At 43.6% G+C, this 17,769-nt stretch overlaps 1 protein-coding gene across 3 annotated transcripts in view; it reads right to left on the bottom strand.

Annotated features, from left to right (window-relative positions):
* The window catches only part of NPHP4 (nephrocystin 4), a 323,852-nt gene that overhangs the window by 229,786 nt on the left and 76,297 nt on the right, over positions 1-17,769 (bottom strand). For all 3 annotated transcript variants that reach the window (XM_040429459.1, XM_040429453.1, XM_040429446.1), the window contains exons 5-6: positions 8,833-8,897; positions 1,224-1,379 (exon numbers count right to left, since the gene is read on the bottom strand). In XM_040429459.1, coding sequence (XP_040285393.1) covers positions 1,224-1,379; positions 8,833-8,897 — 221 coding nt within the window. The remainder of the gene's footprint in view (positions 1-1,223; positions 1,380-8,832; positions 8,898-17,769) is intronic.

Genomic DNA, 17,769 nt, shown 5'->3' on the forward strand with positions numbered 1-17,769 from the left:
CCGCTGTTTCAGGTAAATCCTCGTGCTGGAACTGCTCTGGGAGACCGCGCAGCCGAATATTTTTCCGCCTGCTGCGGTTCTCCTGGTCCTCGATGAGTGAGAAGGCATTATCCAGGGAATCCATGCAAGCTGCTGTATTATCTCCTAGCGTGCGTGCAAAGGAAATTATGGCTGCTTGATTCCCCTCCAGCGTCTCCACTCGGTGCCCTATTTGCTTAATATCTACTTTTATCTCCTGGAGCTCACTTAGTACTGGGGCAATAGCTGCTGAGAGAGCCTGTTGGAGAAATTTCTGTGATATAGGGGCTATGCCTGCCGGTTGCAGCCCTTCCTCTAGATCTCTGGTGGCACTTTCAGCTTCCTGTGACCAGTCGTCTGGTTCATGTGGCGCCATCTTAGCTGCCTCCCACACAGCACCGGAGGTCTTCTTTTGCAGGTATTTCTCCATATCTGATGAACCTCTGTCCGGCTTCGGAGAGTCGGTCTTATCTTTAGGGAGGTATCTGCCAACTTTCCCCATAATTTGATGAGTTATGGTGCAATATAAACCAGGATGCTGGAATGCATGTAGAGGAGCTTCTCCTACATGCGTCTGCTCAGGTCAGCAGCTACAGTAGTTATATTCTTGTACATGGGGGAACTATAATAGCAGTCAGTCTTGTACATAGGATGTAGTATTATAGCAGTAATATTCTTGTACATAGGAGGCAGTATTATAGTAGTTATAGTCTTGTACGTGGGGGAACTATTATACCAGTCATATTCTTGTAAATAGGAGGCAGTATTATAGTAGTTATATTCTTGTACATAGGGGGCAGTATTATAGTAGTTATATTCTTGTACATAGGAGACAGTTTTATAGTAATTACATCCTTGTACTGTACATAGGGGGAGTATTATGGTAGCCATATTCTTGTCCACGATGACTGTGTTATACAAGTAATAGCTGAATGTCCTTGAAAAGTGACAATTCATAGGAAATGAGAATCTAAATTGTAACAACTAATCACATTGGGGGACATTTATCAGAGAGTTTATAAAGGAACATTGGCTTAGTTGCCCATAGCAACCAATCATTCTCCACCTTTCATTTTCAAAAGGAACTGTGAAAAAGGAAAGATGCAATCTGTTTGGTTGCTATGGGCAACTAAGCCAGCTTTTCTTTACACCAGCTGTGATAAATCTCCTCCACAGTTCCAATTTTCAGATGGAAAGCTGCTCACCTGTCTCATCTCTCCCTTGTATGAGGCCAGGAATTCTCTCCGATCCAGAAACAAGAATGTTGGGAGGGAGCAGATGAGAAACTTCTTTCAGAGCGCTGTGTGTCCTCACACTGTACTGAACGTGGCTCTTCTCAATCAACATCATATGTCTGTTCACTGCAACAAAATCATTACAGGACGTGAGATTTGGAACTTAATTGTGGCAATTTCAATTTGAGATCTTACATTAAGGAGAGGAGGATAATTTGTTGCGGTTTTCTGTGAGAAGCAGGATATAGTCACAAAATTGCAGAAGAAAAGCTGCAAAATCCCAAACCAAACAAATGGATGTCTTCAAAAATAAGATCTTTTTATTGTACTCGACTGAATGAGAAATTGTACATAGGGAGATTGTTAGGATGTGAGTAAATATTTGTGTAGAACAACAGCGCCTCTGATGACCATGGGATGGGTCTGGTATTACAGCTCAGCCCCATTTAATTGTCACATCTTGTTTAGGGCTCATGCACACGAACGTATTTTCTTTCCATGTCCGTTCCATTTTTTTGTGTGAATCGTATGCGGAACTATTCATTTCAATGGGTCCGCAAAAAATACGGAAGTTACTTTGTGTGCATTCTGTTCCCGTATGTCTATTCCACCAAAAAATAGAACATTTCCTATTATTGTCCGCAATAAGGACAAGAATAGTACTGTTCTATTAGAGGCAAGCTGTTCCGTTCCGCAAAATACGGAGTGCACACGGAGGTCAACCGTATTTTTTGCGGATCCGAGTTTTGCAGACTGCAAAATACCTACAGTCGTGTGCATTAAACCCTTAGTATGGGCAGTGAAAGCTGACAAAATGGGAGTTTTCTCACTTATAAATTAACAAGTGCTAATGTACTGTCATTCAACCTCCGACTGTATCATGCTGGGACTTCCTGCTGGAGGAAGGGCAGAGAGAGCTGGTCAAAGAGCTGCTCACATGTTCTGAAGACCAGAGGCTTTCAAATGTGGGTAAAATGAAAAAAGAGAAACTTTTTAAGGCTCTGATATAGCTCTCATACATAAGCACTTTTATACTTTGTGGGAGGTTTTTTTCCTGCACACAATCCCTGTCACGTGTGATATAGCTATTCAAATAGAATGATCAGGTCATCAGGTTAAGCATCTGAAATATTGAATTTCTTCTCTCTACAGAACATTCTTTTTGCAATGTTGTTGAATTGAGCCCAAAATTTTAATAAAAGGAAGGTAAAAAAAAAAAAGACATATATATTATAATTTGCTTTACAGCTTTTATGCTGAAGCTTAAAAATCTCATCTGGACTGTCACGCTGTCGCAACGGTTTCATTAATGGGTGATAATTCTTCGGTCCAGGACAAGGAATCAATTAAAATTTCACTTTCGTGTCTTCAAACAACTTTCGACAATTTGGACAATCTGCTGTATTGGCCATAAGTGGTTTAGGAGAAAGCTAATTTTAAAGTATTTCTTGAATTATATCTGTTCCCTGATAATTTATGCAGGCGCCAGGCTCAGCATGTTAATTAGCTTATGTGCCTGGCAAAAAGCTCGGCAAATTATAACGCACGCAAAAAATGTAAACCGTTCCTGGAGGTGTGAGAATGCTGCATCCAGTATTAACCCTTTCATGGTAGCTGCACACCAGAAAATCTGTGCTGTTTGGGGGTTTTTTGTGTGCGGATATCTGTGCGTTTCGGCACCAGATCTTGCGCTTTTTGGTGTGGATTTGATGCAGATTTTCCACAGATCTCACCCTTGCATTGAAAAGGATGAAATCCGCACACACAAAAATAAAAAATTGCACAAGCAATTGACATGCTACTAATTTCAATATCCTCAAAGCAGTTCAATTTCCGAAACGGAAGAAAGAAAGCAAAAAGTGTCTGCATATAACAGGAACAGCATCATGATTTAAAAATACACTGCGTGCAGAATTATTAGGCAAATGAGTATTTTGACCACATCATCCTCTTTATGCATGTTGTCTTACTCCAAGCTGTATAGGCTCGAAAGCCTACTACCAATTAAGCATATTAGGTGATGTGCATCTCTGTAATGAGAAGGGGTTCGGTCTAATGACATCAACACCCTATATCAGGTGTGCATAATTATTAGGCAACTTCCTTTCCTTTGGCAAAATGGGTCAAAAGAAGGACTTGACAGGCTCAGAAAAGTCAAAAATAGTGAGATATCTTGCAGAGGGATGCAGCACTCTTAAAATTGCAAAGCTTCTGAAGCGTGATCATCGAACAATCAAGCGTTTCATTCAAAATAGTCAACAGGGTCGCAAGAAGCGTGTGGAAAAACCAAGGCGCAAAATAACTGCCCATGAACTGAGAAAAGTCAAGCGTGCAGCTGCCAAGATGCCACTTGCCACCAGTTTGGCCATATTTCAGAGCTGCAACATCACTGGAGTGCCCAAAAGCACAAGGTGTGCAATACTCAGAGACATGGCCAAGGTAAGAAAGGCTGAAAGACGACCACCACTGAACAAGACACACAAGCTGAAACGTCAAGACTGGGCCAAGAAATATCTCAAGACTGATTTTTCTAAGGTTTTATGGACTGATGAAATGAGACTGAGTCTTGATGGGCCAGATGGATGGGCCTGTGGCTGGGTTGGTAAAGGGCAGAGAGCTCCAGTCCGACTCAGACGCCAGCAAGGTGGAGGTGGAGTACTGGTTTGGGCTGGTATCATCAAAGATGAGCTTGTGGGGCCTTTTCGGGTTGAGGATGGAGTCAAGCTCAACTCCCAGTCCTACTGCCAGTTTCTGGAAGACACCTTCTTCAAGCAGTGGTACAGGAAGAAGTCTGCATCCTTCAAGAAAAACATGATTTTCATGCAGGACAATGCTCCATCACACGCGTCCAAGTACTCCACAGCGTGGCTGGCAAGTAAGGGTATAAAAGAAGAAAATCTAATGACATGGCCTCCTTGTTCACCTGATCTGAACCCCATTGAGAACCTGTGGTCCATCATCAAATGTGAGATTTACAAGGAGGGAAAACAGTACACCTCTCTGAACAGTGTCTGGGAGGCTGTGGTTGCTGCTGCACGCAATGTTGATGGTGAACACATCAAAACACTGACAGAATCCATGGATGGCAGGCTTTTGAGTGTCCTTGCAAAGAAAGGTGGCTATATTGGTCACTGATTTGTTTTTGTTTTGTTTTTGAATGTCAGAAATGTATATTTGTGAATGTTGAGATGTTATATTGGTTTCACTGGTAAAAATAAATAATTGAAATGGGTATATATTTGTTTTTTGTTAAGTTGCCTAATAATTATGCACAGTAATAGTCACCTGCACACACAGATATCCCCCTAAAATAGCTAAAACTAAAAACAAACTAAAAACTACTTCCAAAAATATTCAGCTTTGATATTAATGAGTTTTTTGGGTTCATTGAGAACATGGTTGTTGTTCAATAATAAAATTAATCCTCAAAAATACAACTTGCCTAATAATTCTGCACTCCCTGTAGTAACTGAGACTAGTAGATCGGACACACAAGCTACACCATAGATACTAAACACCCGGAAAATAGGCTTTAAAGTAAAAGAACGTGGCGGTTACTACAGGGTGGTCCACGAAAAAGTAGCCCCACCTCCAAAATCAAACTGCCTAATAGTAAATCTGTCTTGTCTAAAGAAACCAATCAGAGCTCAGCTTTCATTTTTTAAGAGCCCTGTAGGAACTGAAATCTGAGCTCTGATTGGTTGCTATGGGCAACCTAGACTGATTTATTATTCAATTTGATAAAAGTGGCATATTGTGTTCTCCCTGGAACAGTGACTAGTGAGGCTATGTGCGAAGCAGATCGATTAAAGAAAACGCAAGAGACCTTTGCCGACAAGTACCCAGGAATAAAACCACCAGCTGAACGTTGTATTCAGAGTCTGGTTCGGAAATGGCATCAAACTGATAAACATGAAGAAACCGAGGCCTCCATCGATTAGGACGGCTGAAGTTCTGCATGAAATTCAGCGGCAGACTGCAAGTAGCCCCCAAAAATCAAGACTGTCTCAGCAAGTTGGTGTATCATGAAAGTCGCATGCCCAAAGATGCATAGATGTGAACGGGGACCACTTTCAGCATCTTTTGTGACTTGTGGGAAATAAAATTTAAAAAAAACAATCCACTTGCTGGTTCATCTTGTCATACTACTTTTTATGGACCACCAACAGAATAGTCTTTCTTATAGGCCACACAGCACACTGGCTGAAGTCTCTTTGAGGCCATGTAGCAAACTGGTTGTGGTAAACAGGCTCCTAGAGCAACATTAAAGGGGTTTTCAGAGATTTTGTTTCACTAATGACCTATCCTCAAGATATAAGTCTTCAGAATCTGATCGTTGGGTCTGACACCCTTTGCCTTCTCTCAGCTTTTCTTTGGCCAGTGACGACACGTTCATGCGTCATTTGGCCCAAGAGCAGCTCTGTCCCATAGAAGTGAATGGGGCAGAGTGCGTTAGCAAGCACAGCCGCTACTCAATGTACGGCGCTGTGTTTGGTAAGCTACAAGAAGGCAGCGGTCCTCACAGGAGCACTGGTGTCTTCTCAAAACAGCTGATCGACGGGGGTCCTGGGTGTCAGACTCCCACCCATCAAATACTGATGACCTATCCTGAACATAGGTCATCAGGAAAAAAAATCTTGAAAAAAAGTTTTAACTGAAATTGCCGGGGTACCTTAGGTAAGTGGGGCTCTCTGAATTTCTGGTCACAAGAGGAGTATTTTCCAAGGCCAATGGTACTGATGCAAGTGGTCCATTACTGCTTGCAATGCTTCCAGGGATGGCTTTGGTTAAAGGTTCTCTTCAGAAGCAGCAGTCCCAAGCAAGGTCGCAGCCCAGTGCTGCTCAAGACGCCATGGCGGTGAAACACAACCCAACAGGATGTCAGGATCAACAGCTCCAGTGTGATTTGCTGGGAGGACCAAACTTCACTCTCACAGACCACACTGGTTTGAAGCTATAGCTCCTCTGTACAGTGCAGCGTGTACAGACAATTCACCTTAAAGGGATTTTAGCTTTGTTAGACTGGGCTGGTGCAAGGATTTTTGCCACCCTAGGCAAAAGCTAATTTTGCCGCCCCCTTGATTCTGCCCATTGACCACGCCCTTTGACCCGCCCAGGGAAGTTGTCTCCTAGGCGCAGTAGGGGCTTTGTCCACTAGAGGTCACTGTTTCTTCTCGTGTCGCACTATACATGCCTATCTACCCGCAGCCCACTCTCTCTGTGTAAGGAGTCGGAGATACTTCCGCAGCGCAGCCAGCAGTCCGTACCCCATAGAGACGGGGATGCCTCAGGTTGCAGGGGGTGAGTGGCAGGCAGAGCCGGAGCCACCCATAAGCAAAGTAGGCCACCGTGGGCGCCCCCAGCAAGAGTGCGCTCTACGCGGTGGCCTACTTTGCTTATGGGTGGCAGCGGCCCTGTTGTTAGATGTCCGATAGCAGTGATGGTGAACCTTTTACAGACTGAGTGCCCAAATTGCAACCCAGCCAACATGGCAATTTATCCTGAATACTACAGTCCAATATAGTATATCTTCCATGTACTCGATCATTTAGCTATAATAGCCGCCTACATTCAATGTGCTGCCTGTGCCGTTTATAGTGCGCTCTGCGCTGATGAATGGCAGGAAAAGGCTAAGGCGTGTTGGTACACCATGGACTTTTTTTCAGGGTGCCCACAGAGAGGGCTCTGAGTGCCACCTCTGCAACCTGTGCCATAGGTTCGCCACCACTGTCCTATAGAATGTCTGATTTTCATTTTTTACGTAAATTAAGGGATGACCCCTTTAGGATGAGGAAAGCAGTCCCACAATAAAACTCTGGCCTGAATGGAGCCTGTATGGCGCTGCGCATCAGCGTCTGCAGCCGTGACCAGACACAGTGCAGTCCAGATGCCCGCATGTAGAAGCACATACATTGCATAATACCTAGTATGGCACAGCAACTGCAAAGAAAAGAGCTACACAACAGCAAACAGAACATGGCCCACAGCAAGTCCAATGCACTGCAAATACAGTCCAGTTCAGACACATCTTTGGTAAGTGACCCAGTTCAGGACTGCAGGTAGTTTAGCCCGACCACCCCCTTACAAACAGACAGGATCGTCTAAAATCACACGACATAGCTATACGCTTTTGTTATAGGACTCAAATGAATGCATCCGGCCGTCTTCCCTTATTCTAGAAAAGAAAGAATAATGTCTCAAATTTTTGTTTTATTTCAGTGAATTAATTGCCAGCGGTGGAAAAATGCTGCAAATAACATTTATACAATTACTCAGAATAAATAACCAAAGAAAGCAATAATAAGAATCCAGAGAGAGGGCTGGAAAAATACAATGGCCTGTGATTAAATAAAAAAATGATGTATGTTCCTATGCGTGATAAGGTGTAGCGTGAGGAGGACCTGCAATTACACTTTACCAGTATACATATAAAAGAAAATTAAGAACATTCATCTTTCATACGTGTTCCTATATTCTTTCTACCTTTCCTCCAGGCGGTGTTAGACGCTATACAATACTTCATTTTTTTATGGTGGTTTATCAAGGAAGAAGAGATAAATTGCACGGCTCTTCCCTACCGTGAGTTGAAAAGGTTCTTAGTGGAATATAATCTATACAGTATACAGGTGAAACCTGAAAAATTTGAATATCGTACAAAAATTCATTTATTTCAGAAATGCAGCTTAAAATTAAAATATTGTGAAAAGGTTCAATATTCTAGGCTCAAAGTGTCACACTCTAGTCAGCTAATTATTCCATACCCCCTGAGCAAAGGGTACCTGAGATTGTGACTTTGGGGTATTATAAGCTGTAAGCCATAATCATCCAAATTATAGCAAATAAAGGCTTGAAATATCTCGCTTTCCATGTAATGAGTCTCTCATATGTTAAAAGGTGAAACTAAGTTGCATTACTGAAATAAATGAACTTTGCACGATATTCAAATTTTTAGAGTTTCACCTGTATAGAGCCTCGATAAAGTGATCTCATGACATTGTAAGGCTACTTTCACACTGCCGTTTCTGGGTCCGCCTGTGAGATCCGTTTCAAGGCTCTCACAAGCGGCCCCAAACGGATCAGTTTAGCCCCAATGCATTCTGAATGGATAAGGATCCGCTCAGAATGCATCAGTTTGGCTCCGTTCCGCCTCCATTCCGCTCTGGAGGCGGACACCAAAACGCTGCTTGCAGCGTTTTAGTGTCCACCTGGCGATGCGGAGCCAAAACGGATCCGTCCTGACTTACAATGTAAGTCAATGGGGACGGATCCGTTTACATTGACACAAATATGGTGCAATTGTAAATGGATCCGTCCCCCATCGACTTTCAATGTAAGTCAGGACGGATCCGTTTGACTTACACTTAGACTTAGATTTTTTTTTGGACAGAATAATGCAGACTAATCCGTTCTGGATGGATACCAGCGTTTGCATTTATAGGTGCGGATCCGTCCGTGCAGATACCAGACGGATCCGCACCTAACGCAGGTGTGAAAGTAGCCTTAAATGTCATCTTCTGCCGGGTGGTGGGATTGGCAAAGACGATGGGGATCAAGGGGGTATAAAACACTTCATACTTACACTCAGCCAAGTCTTTGAAACCTGGATGTAACAATGCTCGAGGTGATCCGTGGTAAAGAGTCAACCTAAAAACAACATAAAAATTAGAGGCAGTATCTCAATACAACCTGTACTAATTTACATTTTTAAAAACATGTTCTAAAATGTATTTTATCAATTAGACAGATCAGTGAGGGTCAGAAGGTTGGAGCCCCCACTGATCTGGAGATCTGGTAGTTGTCGGGGTCAACAGTCAATGGAGTGTAGTTTCTCCAGTTACAAATCCCAAGAACAGGGGAGTAGTTATAGGTGGTGCAGAGGTAGGTTGGTCACTTACCACTTAAAGGAACCCCCTTCCCCCCCAAATGATCCCAAGAATCGGCTCATGTTAGGAAAATGATCACAACTGTAATGAATCTGCACTAGTCTTTAGGACAGGTTGTTTGCAGGTGCCAACCATAAGCAGAAAATGCCCATGTTCCTGTAGTTACCACATCACTGAAGTGACCTGGCATTAATTCTAAGAACGGGCTGGTGCAAACTATCATGGGAAATGGGTGTGTGGCTTAAAGTGTTTTAAAATTAATCACAGGCAAGCTTAATAACATACTGGTGCCAATGGAAAATGAGGATGGGTCCAGAATATGAGGATGGGTGATCAATATGAAAATCCCAGAAACCCCTTTTAACCCTCCTCTGAATTGTACCACCACCAGTCCGAAGAAAGGGGTCCTTACTAAACCACTGGAAAGAATTCACAAAGATCTGGAGAATGGGCCAGTGCTGAACAAACTTACAAAGGGGTCATTCCCCATAAACAAACAGGTTTCTGGCACCTCTGTAAGAAGGCTGATGTGCTAAAGGAAGGGGAGAAGAGACTGACCGAGGTCAAGCTGGTCATTTGACTTCTTCAGGAGTGTGGAGAAGCTTGGGATGTCCTGCAATGCTGTGCTGCAGATGGATAACAAAAATCTACTGCGCTGTGATTAATTCCGTGAGGTCTGCCTGGTTTTACATTTTTGAGAATCATCCTGGTCAAGTGACTCATGATTAATATTCTACGAGCAGAAGATTGACCTCAGGAAAAAAAATATATGCGACTGCTTCATGCTCTGGTAACTTAATATCTCTCTAACCAGATATTCTATTAGACATCAATTTCATTCTTCACATCAGCAGAACATTACATACAGCAATACAGATGTCTCTTTAGAGAACTGCGTCTCGGATAATGACAGTTTTCTCATCTAGATGACTGTATTGCCACATTTATTAGGCAGTTTTTGTAGGATCCCTGGCTTTTCAGGCGGCATTTTCAACCGTGTAATCATATACACAATATGCTATTACATCAATCTAAATGGGAAAGCATTGTCCAAATTACACCCAAATAAAGCAGTAAATATTTCCAAACATTATTTCCTTGCTTCTTTTGACTTCTCCGTGGTGCAAACTGTGGAACAGAAGCCATCTGGGCCCTTTATGGTGCCAGTTTTTAATCTGAGAATCCAAAAAACACACAGCAACCATTAGGCTCCTCAACAAATACCCCTAATTCTCTGCTCCAAAATTACATATCTTTAGGGTCCATAAACGGTCACAGTTTTGTTTTTAGAGGTCCTTCACTTTTATTCATGTAATGTCAGGTCTTGCGAGATTTGATGGCCCCAGCTATAGGGGGTTATACCACTCAGTAATAAACCTAAACTCCTTCAATGGTGATCAGAGCATTCCATAACCTGGAAACCTCAGCTGAATAGTTCTTAAAGGGGTTGGACACTTTCTGACTACTGTCGACCATGATTATATGGCACTTACTAATATAGTCTTTTTTGAATAATTGAACTATTTTCTATATTTCATAAGGTATGGTCCCTTGTTTACAAACTCTTGTGTGCTGTCCACACAGAGGTCCTGTCCTTAAGATGGCTGCTGATGGAGGGTCATGTGATCAGGAAAATCACCTTCATGTGATGTCTCCTCTAGCGATGAGCGAACTTCATAATGGAATTCTTAGATAACCCGAACCTTGTACGCCGAACTTGAAACACAAGTTTGCTCATCCCTATTGTCCTCTATTCAAATACACTGCCATCTGCACTAGTTCTTTTGGGATTTCAGTGAAGGTGCAGTGTGTTTGAATGGAGGAGACATCACATAGAGGTGATTTGCCTGTTCACATGACCCTCCATCAGCAGCCATGTTATGGAAAGGACCTTTTTGTGGTGTTGTCCAGACCAGGGCCGGCGTCATAACCCGGCATCCCCGGGCAAGTGCCGGGGCCCAATGCTCCTGGGGGGGCCCACTGTGCTGCTATGAGCACTTCCATCAATACAGATGGGAGCTCTCACTGCTGTCATTTCACATACGCAGTACCCCTTTGGTGGGCCCTCTGAGCTGCAGAGACTCAGGACACGCCCCCTCTACACAGGACACACGCTGCCTGAGGAGAGAGACCGCAGGGCTGGAGCAAAGCAGTGTGAAGACAGTCTGTGAGTGAGTCTGCACTGTGACTGGCTCTTGTCTTGGCTGCTTCATTCTATTTAGTGGTTTTACTGCCTCATTAAGCAGTTTTCCTCCATGACACCTGCCCCCCCCCCCCCCCCCCCCCCATCCTGTCCTATCTCATCCTCATGGAGCCCCTGTGGTCTCCTTTCCTCCCTCATGTATCCAGGGCTCCTGTTCCACCCTCCTTTCTCCTATTGCTGCCCTGCACAGACCTCCTGCCACTACTTGTATGAATCCCCCTCAGAGCCCCTTCCACCTACTTGCTGTGTCCACCCCTCCTGTCCATCCAGGGCCCCGGGCCCCTGTCTCACTCCTCTGCCTCTCATTATGGTGGCATCTGAACCGCATTCACCATAAGGACCTTCTAACGTCACAGGGTCATGTGACTGTGCCCCCCACCCCGTACTGTGCCCCTTTATACCCTGCATTGTGCCCTCCTACCACACCCTGTGCAGTGCCCATAGTCATTCCCTGTACTGTGCCCTCTTATACCCTTTTATCCGGTCACTGTATGGCGGTGTTATCACTATATGGCGGTGTTATCACTATATGGCGGTGGTATCCAATAACTGCATGGCCATAACTGTATCCCCTTCCCTGCCCACACCACTTTTTTTAGACATGGCATGAGCGGGAAAAGATACAGATTGCGGTGTTAAGGACCTTTGCGCCACATCTGTGTCAGAAATACGCCTAATATAGACGTATTTCTATATAATAAATGACCCCCTAATTGTATTATTATTATTCGGGGGTAGGGCTAATATCTTTATATTATATAGATTCTAGTGTATTATACTGTGCACTGTATTTCCCAGTAGAAAATGATCCTTGGGAAGCACAGTCCTCATCCCTGACCACCAGGACCAGGTAGCGCTCTGTCAGTACATGGCGGCCTCCCCTTTCCGCCACGCTGCTCCGCTGTGTACTGGTGGTTAGGGTACTTTCACACTTGCGTTTTTCTTTTCCGGCATAGAGTTCCGTCACAGGGGCTCTATACCGGAAAATAACTGATCAGGTATGTCCCCATGCATTCTGAATGGAGATTAATCCGTTCAGTTTGCATCAGGATGTCTTCAGTTCAGTCGTTTTGACTGATCAGGCAAAAGAGAAAACCGTAGCATGCTACGATTTTATCTCCGGCTAAAAAAACTGAAGACTTGCCTGAATGCCGGATCCGGCATTTTTTCCCATAGGAATGTATTAGTGCCGGATCCATCCTTCCGGTATGTGCATGCGCAGACTGAAAAAAAGGTGAAAAAATAAATGCCGGATCCGTTTTTGCCGGATCACACCGGAAAGACGGATCCGGCATTTCAATGCATTTTTTCGACTGATCAGGCATTTTTAAGACTGATCAGGATCCTGATCAGTCTTACTAATGCCATCAGTTAGCATACATTTTGCCTGATCCGGCAGGCAGTTCCGGCGACGGAACTGCTTGCCGGATCTCTCTGCCGCAAGTGTGAAAGTAGCCTTATTCTGACACTAGGGCTGGGTTCACATCCTATTTTTTTCATCCATTTAATGTATACCAAAAATGTCTGCGTTACCAGATGTATCAGACTGATGCCGTACAGTGGCGTACGTTCACCATACAGTTCCATGGTAAAAAAAACATATACGTTGACGTATGCATTTTTTACTTGACTGCAGGATACAAAAACGTGGAGTGCTGCACATTTGTATACATCAAACCGATAGGAAAAACGTAATGTGAACACACATTGGGGGGGAGGGGGGCGTACTAAATTTCGCTGTGGGGCCCAGTCAGTTCTAGCTACATCACTGCACATCTCCTTCTCTCCTCCAGGCCTGGCTCACTGCTGCAGCGGGCCGGAGGAGAGAAGGAGCGCAGGGAGCTGCGGTTAGTGAATGACAGGACCACCAGCTCCCCTGCAATGATAGGTATGTGAGGCGGCCACTGGGGGGTCATTCATCACACTGTGAGGGCCCCTTACACAGTATAATGACTCCCAGTGCCCCCCATTTAGTATAATGATCCCCATTGACCCTCCATTTAGCATAATGATCACCAGAGCCCCCATTAAATATAATAACCCCTTGTGCCCCCTCCATACAGTATAACCCCCAGTGTGGGGGCGACTGGGGGTCATTATTCTGAATGGAGGGTCACTGTGGGGTCATTATACTGTGAGGGCCCTTTACATAGTATAATGACCCCCAGTGTCCCCCATTTAGTATAATGATCACCAATGACCCTACATTCAGTATAATCACCCCCAGAGCCGCCTCCATACAGTGTTCCCCCAGTGTGGGGGCTACTGGGGGTCATTATTCTAAATGGGGGCGACTGGGGGTTATTATTCTGAATGGAGGGTCACTGTGGGGTCATTATACTGTGAGGGCCCTTTACATAGTATAATGACCCCCAGTGTCCCCCATTTAGTATAATGATCACCAATGACCCTACATTCAGTATAATCACCCCCAGAGCCGCCTCCATACAGTGTTCCCCCAGTGTGGGGGCTACTGGGGGTCATTATTCTAAATGGGGGCGACTGGGGGTTATTATTCTGAATGCAGGGCCACAGGTGGTCATTATACAGTGGGGGGGGGGGGGATTGGGGGTTCATTATACTGTGTGAAGGGCCACTAGTAGTCATTATACTGTATAGGGGCCACTGGGGGTCATTATACCGTGTAGGAGCCACAGGGGGACATGTCAATGTAAAAAAATGCCTCATGGGGGCCCACTGGGATTTATCGCCCAAGGGCCCACATGAACCTGGAGCCGGCCCTGGTCCAGACACTTTGTAAACAAGGGACCATATCTTATGGAATATAGAAAACGGTGCAGAATTTCAACCATGTCTATATTAGTAAGTGCATCTCACAAACACATTGGTCAACTGTAACCAGAAAGTGGCCAAGCCCTTTAGGTACCACCGATTTCATCAGCTTCTCATCACTCATGGCACAGCACAACATCAATGAAATGTTGCTTCCTAGGCCTCTTGCACACAGCCGTTTTTATTCCCCGTTTACTGGCCGTTTTTTGCGTTCCGTATACGGTCCGTATACGGAACCATTCATTTCAATGGTTCTGCAAAAAAAACTGAATGTACTCCCTATGCATTCCCTTTCCGTATTTCCGTTCCGTTTTAACATAGAACATGTCCTATTATTGCCCGCAAATCACGTTCCGTGGCTCCATTCAAGTCAATGGGTCCGCAAAAAAAACGGAACACATACGGAAATGCATCCGTATGTCTTCCGTTTCCGTTCTGTTTTTTGCTGAACCATCTATTGAAAATGTTATGCCCAGCCCAATTTTATCTATGTAATTACTGTATACTGTATATGCCATACGGAAAAACGGAACGTAAAAACGGAAACACAAAACGGAACAACGGATCCATGAAAAACGGACCGCAAAACACTGAAAAAGCCATACAGTCGTGTGCAATAAGCCTTAGAGAGTCCAAAAAACCTCAAGTATCAGGCATAATGCCAAGTCCTTTCTCTTTGGGAGCTGAGGGTGTGGTACCACCACATGGACACCCACCAATGTTGCCTTCTGATATTGACTAGAATGTAGAAATAACATGGGCATTTCAATCTGGTTTCCTATCTCTATGCCCTGGGTGGTAAATATGAGTATTTCTATCATGGCCACATACCGTTCCTAGGGTCCTAAAGTCTGACCTTTATGCAACTATTGAACCACAGAGGTATGTGGGAATACAGAAACCTCCCATCTCCCTCTCTGCTGTGCTGCTTGTTCAGATTCCTGTGTGGAAAGCAGAAGAACAACCTGTTCTCCTGCTTTCCACAAAGCAATTTGCTAATTCCTGGGGTCCTGGCAGGAGGGCAGATGAGATATAAATCTTCATGTCCTTTCTCACTGGGGGAGATTTATCAAACTGGTGTAAAGTAGAACTGGTTTAGTTGCCCATAGCAACCAATCAGATTCCACCTTTAAATCTTCCAAAGGAACTGTGAAAAATGAAAGGTGAAATCTGATTGGTTGCTATGGGTAACTAGGCCAGTTCTACTTTACACCAGTTTGATAAATCTCCCCCACTGAGTTTCACAAAGATGGCAGTGGGGTGAATGTCTCAGAGCCTGGACTCACTTCATCTGCTGCAGATAGTGGTGAGGTGAGGGTCAAGCTGCTGTGAAGATAAGCAGGAAAGGACAGAAGTAAAGCTGGTCACTTGACTTCTTCAGGAGTGCAGAGAAGCTGATGGATAATGATTAGTAAGGAGGGGGCTGTATAAACGACGTGTCCCACCGTATACGTTACAGCCTTCTGTCGGTTACACGTTAGGGTTCCTCCCGGCGTATACCTCTGACTGAACCCAGCCTTACCTGTTCTGGTGCTACCAAGTTTCCTTCTTTATACAGTATATATGCTACATCACAGATGTCAAACTTATGACCCTCCAGCTGTTGCAAAACTACAACACCGAGCGTGCCCTAATAGCTGTAGAATGTTCAGGCATGATGGGAGTTGTAGTTTTGCAACAGCTGGAGGACCACCAGTTTAATATCCCTGCGCTATATTATTCACTGCATGCTGCATATACCATGTATGTCACTGACTTTATCTATATGGCCACATTACTAAGCCAGTAACCATCTATGAAGCTTTGAGAAGGTCTGGGGGACATGCGAGTCTGCTTTGCTTCCTATGACCATATACATCAATGGAGTGAACCAACCTATGTCATATATCTAATATATAAAGCTGAGTGAGTGTGTGTGTGTGTGTGTGTCCGCTAAAGGAATCCGCACCGTCGCATTTACAATCACGAAATTTGGCACACAGGTACATCAGGTGTCGGGGAAGCTCGCTAGGATGTACCGTTCCGGAGATATTCCCCAAAAAATGCTTTAGCCAATAGAAGCCTGGTCACATGACCCTTATCAGCCAATAGAAGCTCGCAGGCCGTTAGCCTCCACATACACAGTTTTACTCCAGGTTTCCATAACAACCCAGCCATTTTTCTTCACTGCTGTAGGTCAGCTTTAACTCCTTAAGGACACAGCCTTATTTCACCTTAAGGACTTGGCCATTTTTTGCAAATCTGACCAGTGTCACTTTAAGTGGTGATAACTTTAAAACGCTTTGACTTATCCAGGCCATTCTGAGACAGTTTTTTCGTCACATATTGTACTTCATGATACTGGTAAAAGATTGCAAATTTCCAAGTTTCAATTTCTCTACTTCTATAATACATAGTAATACCTCCAAAAATAGTTATTACTTTACATTCCCCATATGTCTACTTCATGTTTGGATCATTTTGGGAATGATATTTTATTATTTTTTTGGACCAGTTCAGGTCTGAAGTCACTTTGCGAGGCTTACATAATAGAAACCACCCAAAAATGACCCCATTCTAGAAACTACACCCCTCAAGGTATTCAAAACTGATTTTAGAAACTTTGTTAACTCTTTAGGTGTTCCACAACAATTAATGGCAAATAGAGATACAATTTAAAAATTTCGCTTTTTTGGCAGATTTTCCAATACATTTTTCTTTTTTTTACTTCTACAAAGCAAGGGTTAACAGCCAAACAAAACTCAATATTTATGGCCCTGATTCTGTAGTTTACAGAAACACCCCATATGTGGTCGTAAACTACTGTACGGGCACAACACGGCAGGGCACAGAAGGAAAGGAATGCCATACGGTTTTTGGAAGGCAGGTTTTGCTGGACTGGTTTTTTTGACACCATGTCCCATTTGAAGCCCCCCTGATGCACCCCTAGAGTAGAAACTCCAAAAAAGTGACCCCATTTTAGAAACTACGGGATAGGGTGGAAGTTTTGTTGGTACTAGTTTAGGGTACATATGATTTTTGGTTGCTCTATATTACACTTTTTGTGAGGCAAGATAACAAGAAATAGCTGTTTTGGCACAGTTTTTCTTTTTTGTTATTTACAACATTTATCTGACAGGTAAGATCATGTGGTATTTTATAGACCAGGTTGTCATGGACGCGGCGATACCTAATATGTATACTTTTTGTTATTTATGTAAGTTTTATACAATGGTTTCATTTTTGAAGCAAAGAAAAATCATGTTTTAGTGTGTCCATAGTCTGAGAGCCATAATTTTTTCAGTTTTTAGGCGAATATCTTCTTAGGTAGGGTCTAATTTTTTGCGGGATGAGATGACGGTTTGATTGGCACTATTTTGGGGTGCATATGACTTTTTGATCGCTTGCTATTACACTTTTTGTGATGTAAGGTGACAATAACAACGATATTTTTATAGAGCCGGTCGATACGGACGCGGCGATACCTAATATATATATATACTTTTTTTTATTTATGTAAGTTTTACACAATAACAGCTTTTTTAAAACAAAAAAAAATGATGTTTTAGTGTCTCCATATTCAGAGCCATATTTATTTATTTTTTTTGGTCGATTGTTTTAGGTAGGGGCTCATTTTTTGCGGGATGAGGTGACGGTT

The sequence above is a fragment of the Bufo bufo genome, chromosome 1 (assembly GCF_905171765.1).
Source record: "Bufo bufo chromosome 1, aBufBuf1.1, whole genome shotgun sequence".
NCBI classification, from domain to species: domain Eukaryota; kingdom Metazoa; phylum Chordata; class Amphibia; order Anura; family Bufonidae; genus Bufo; species Bufo bufo.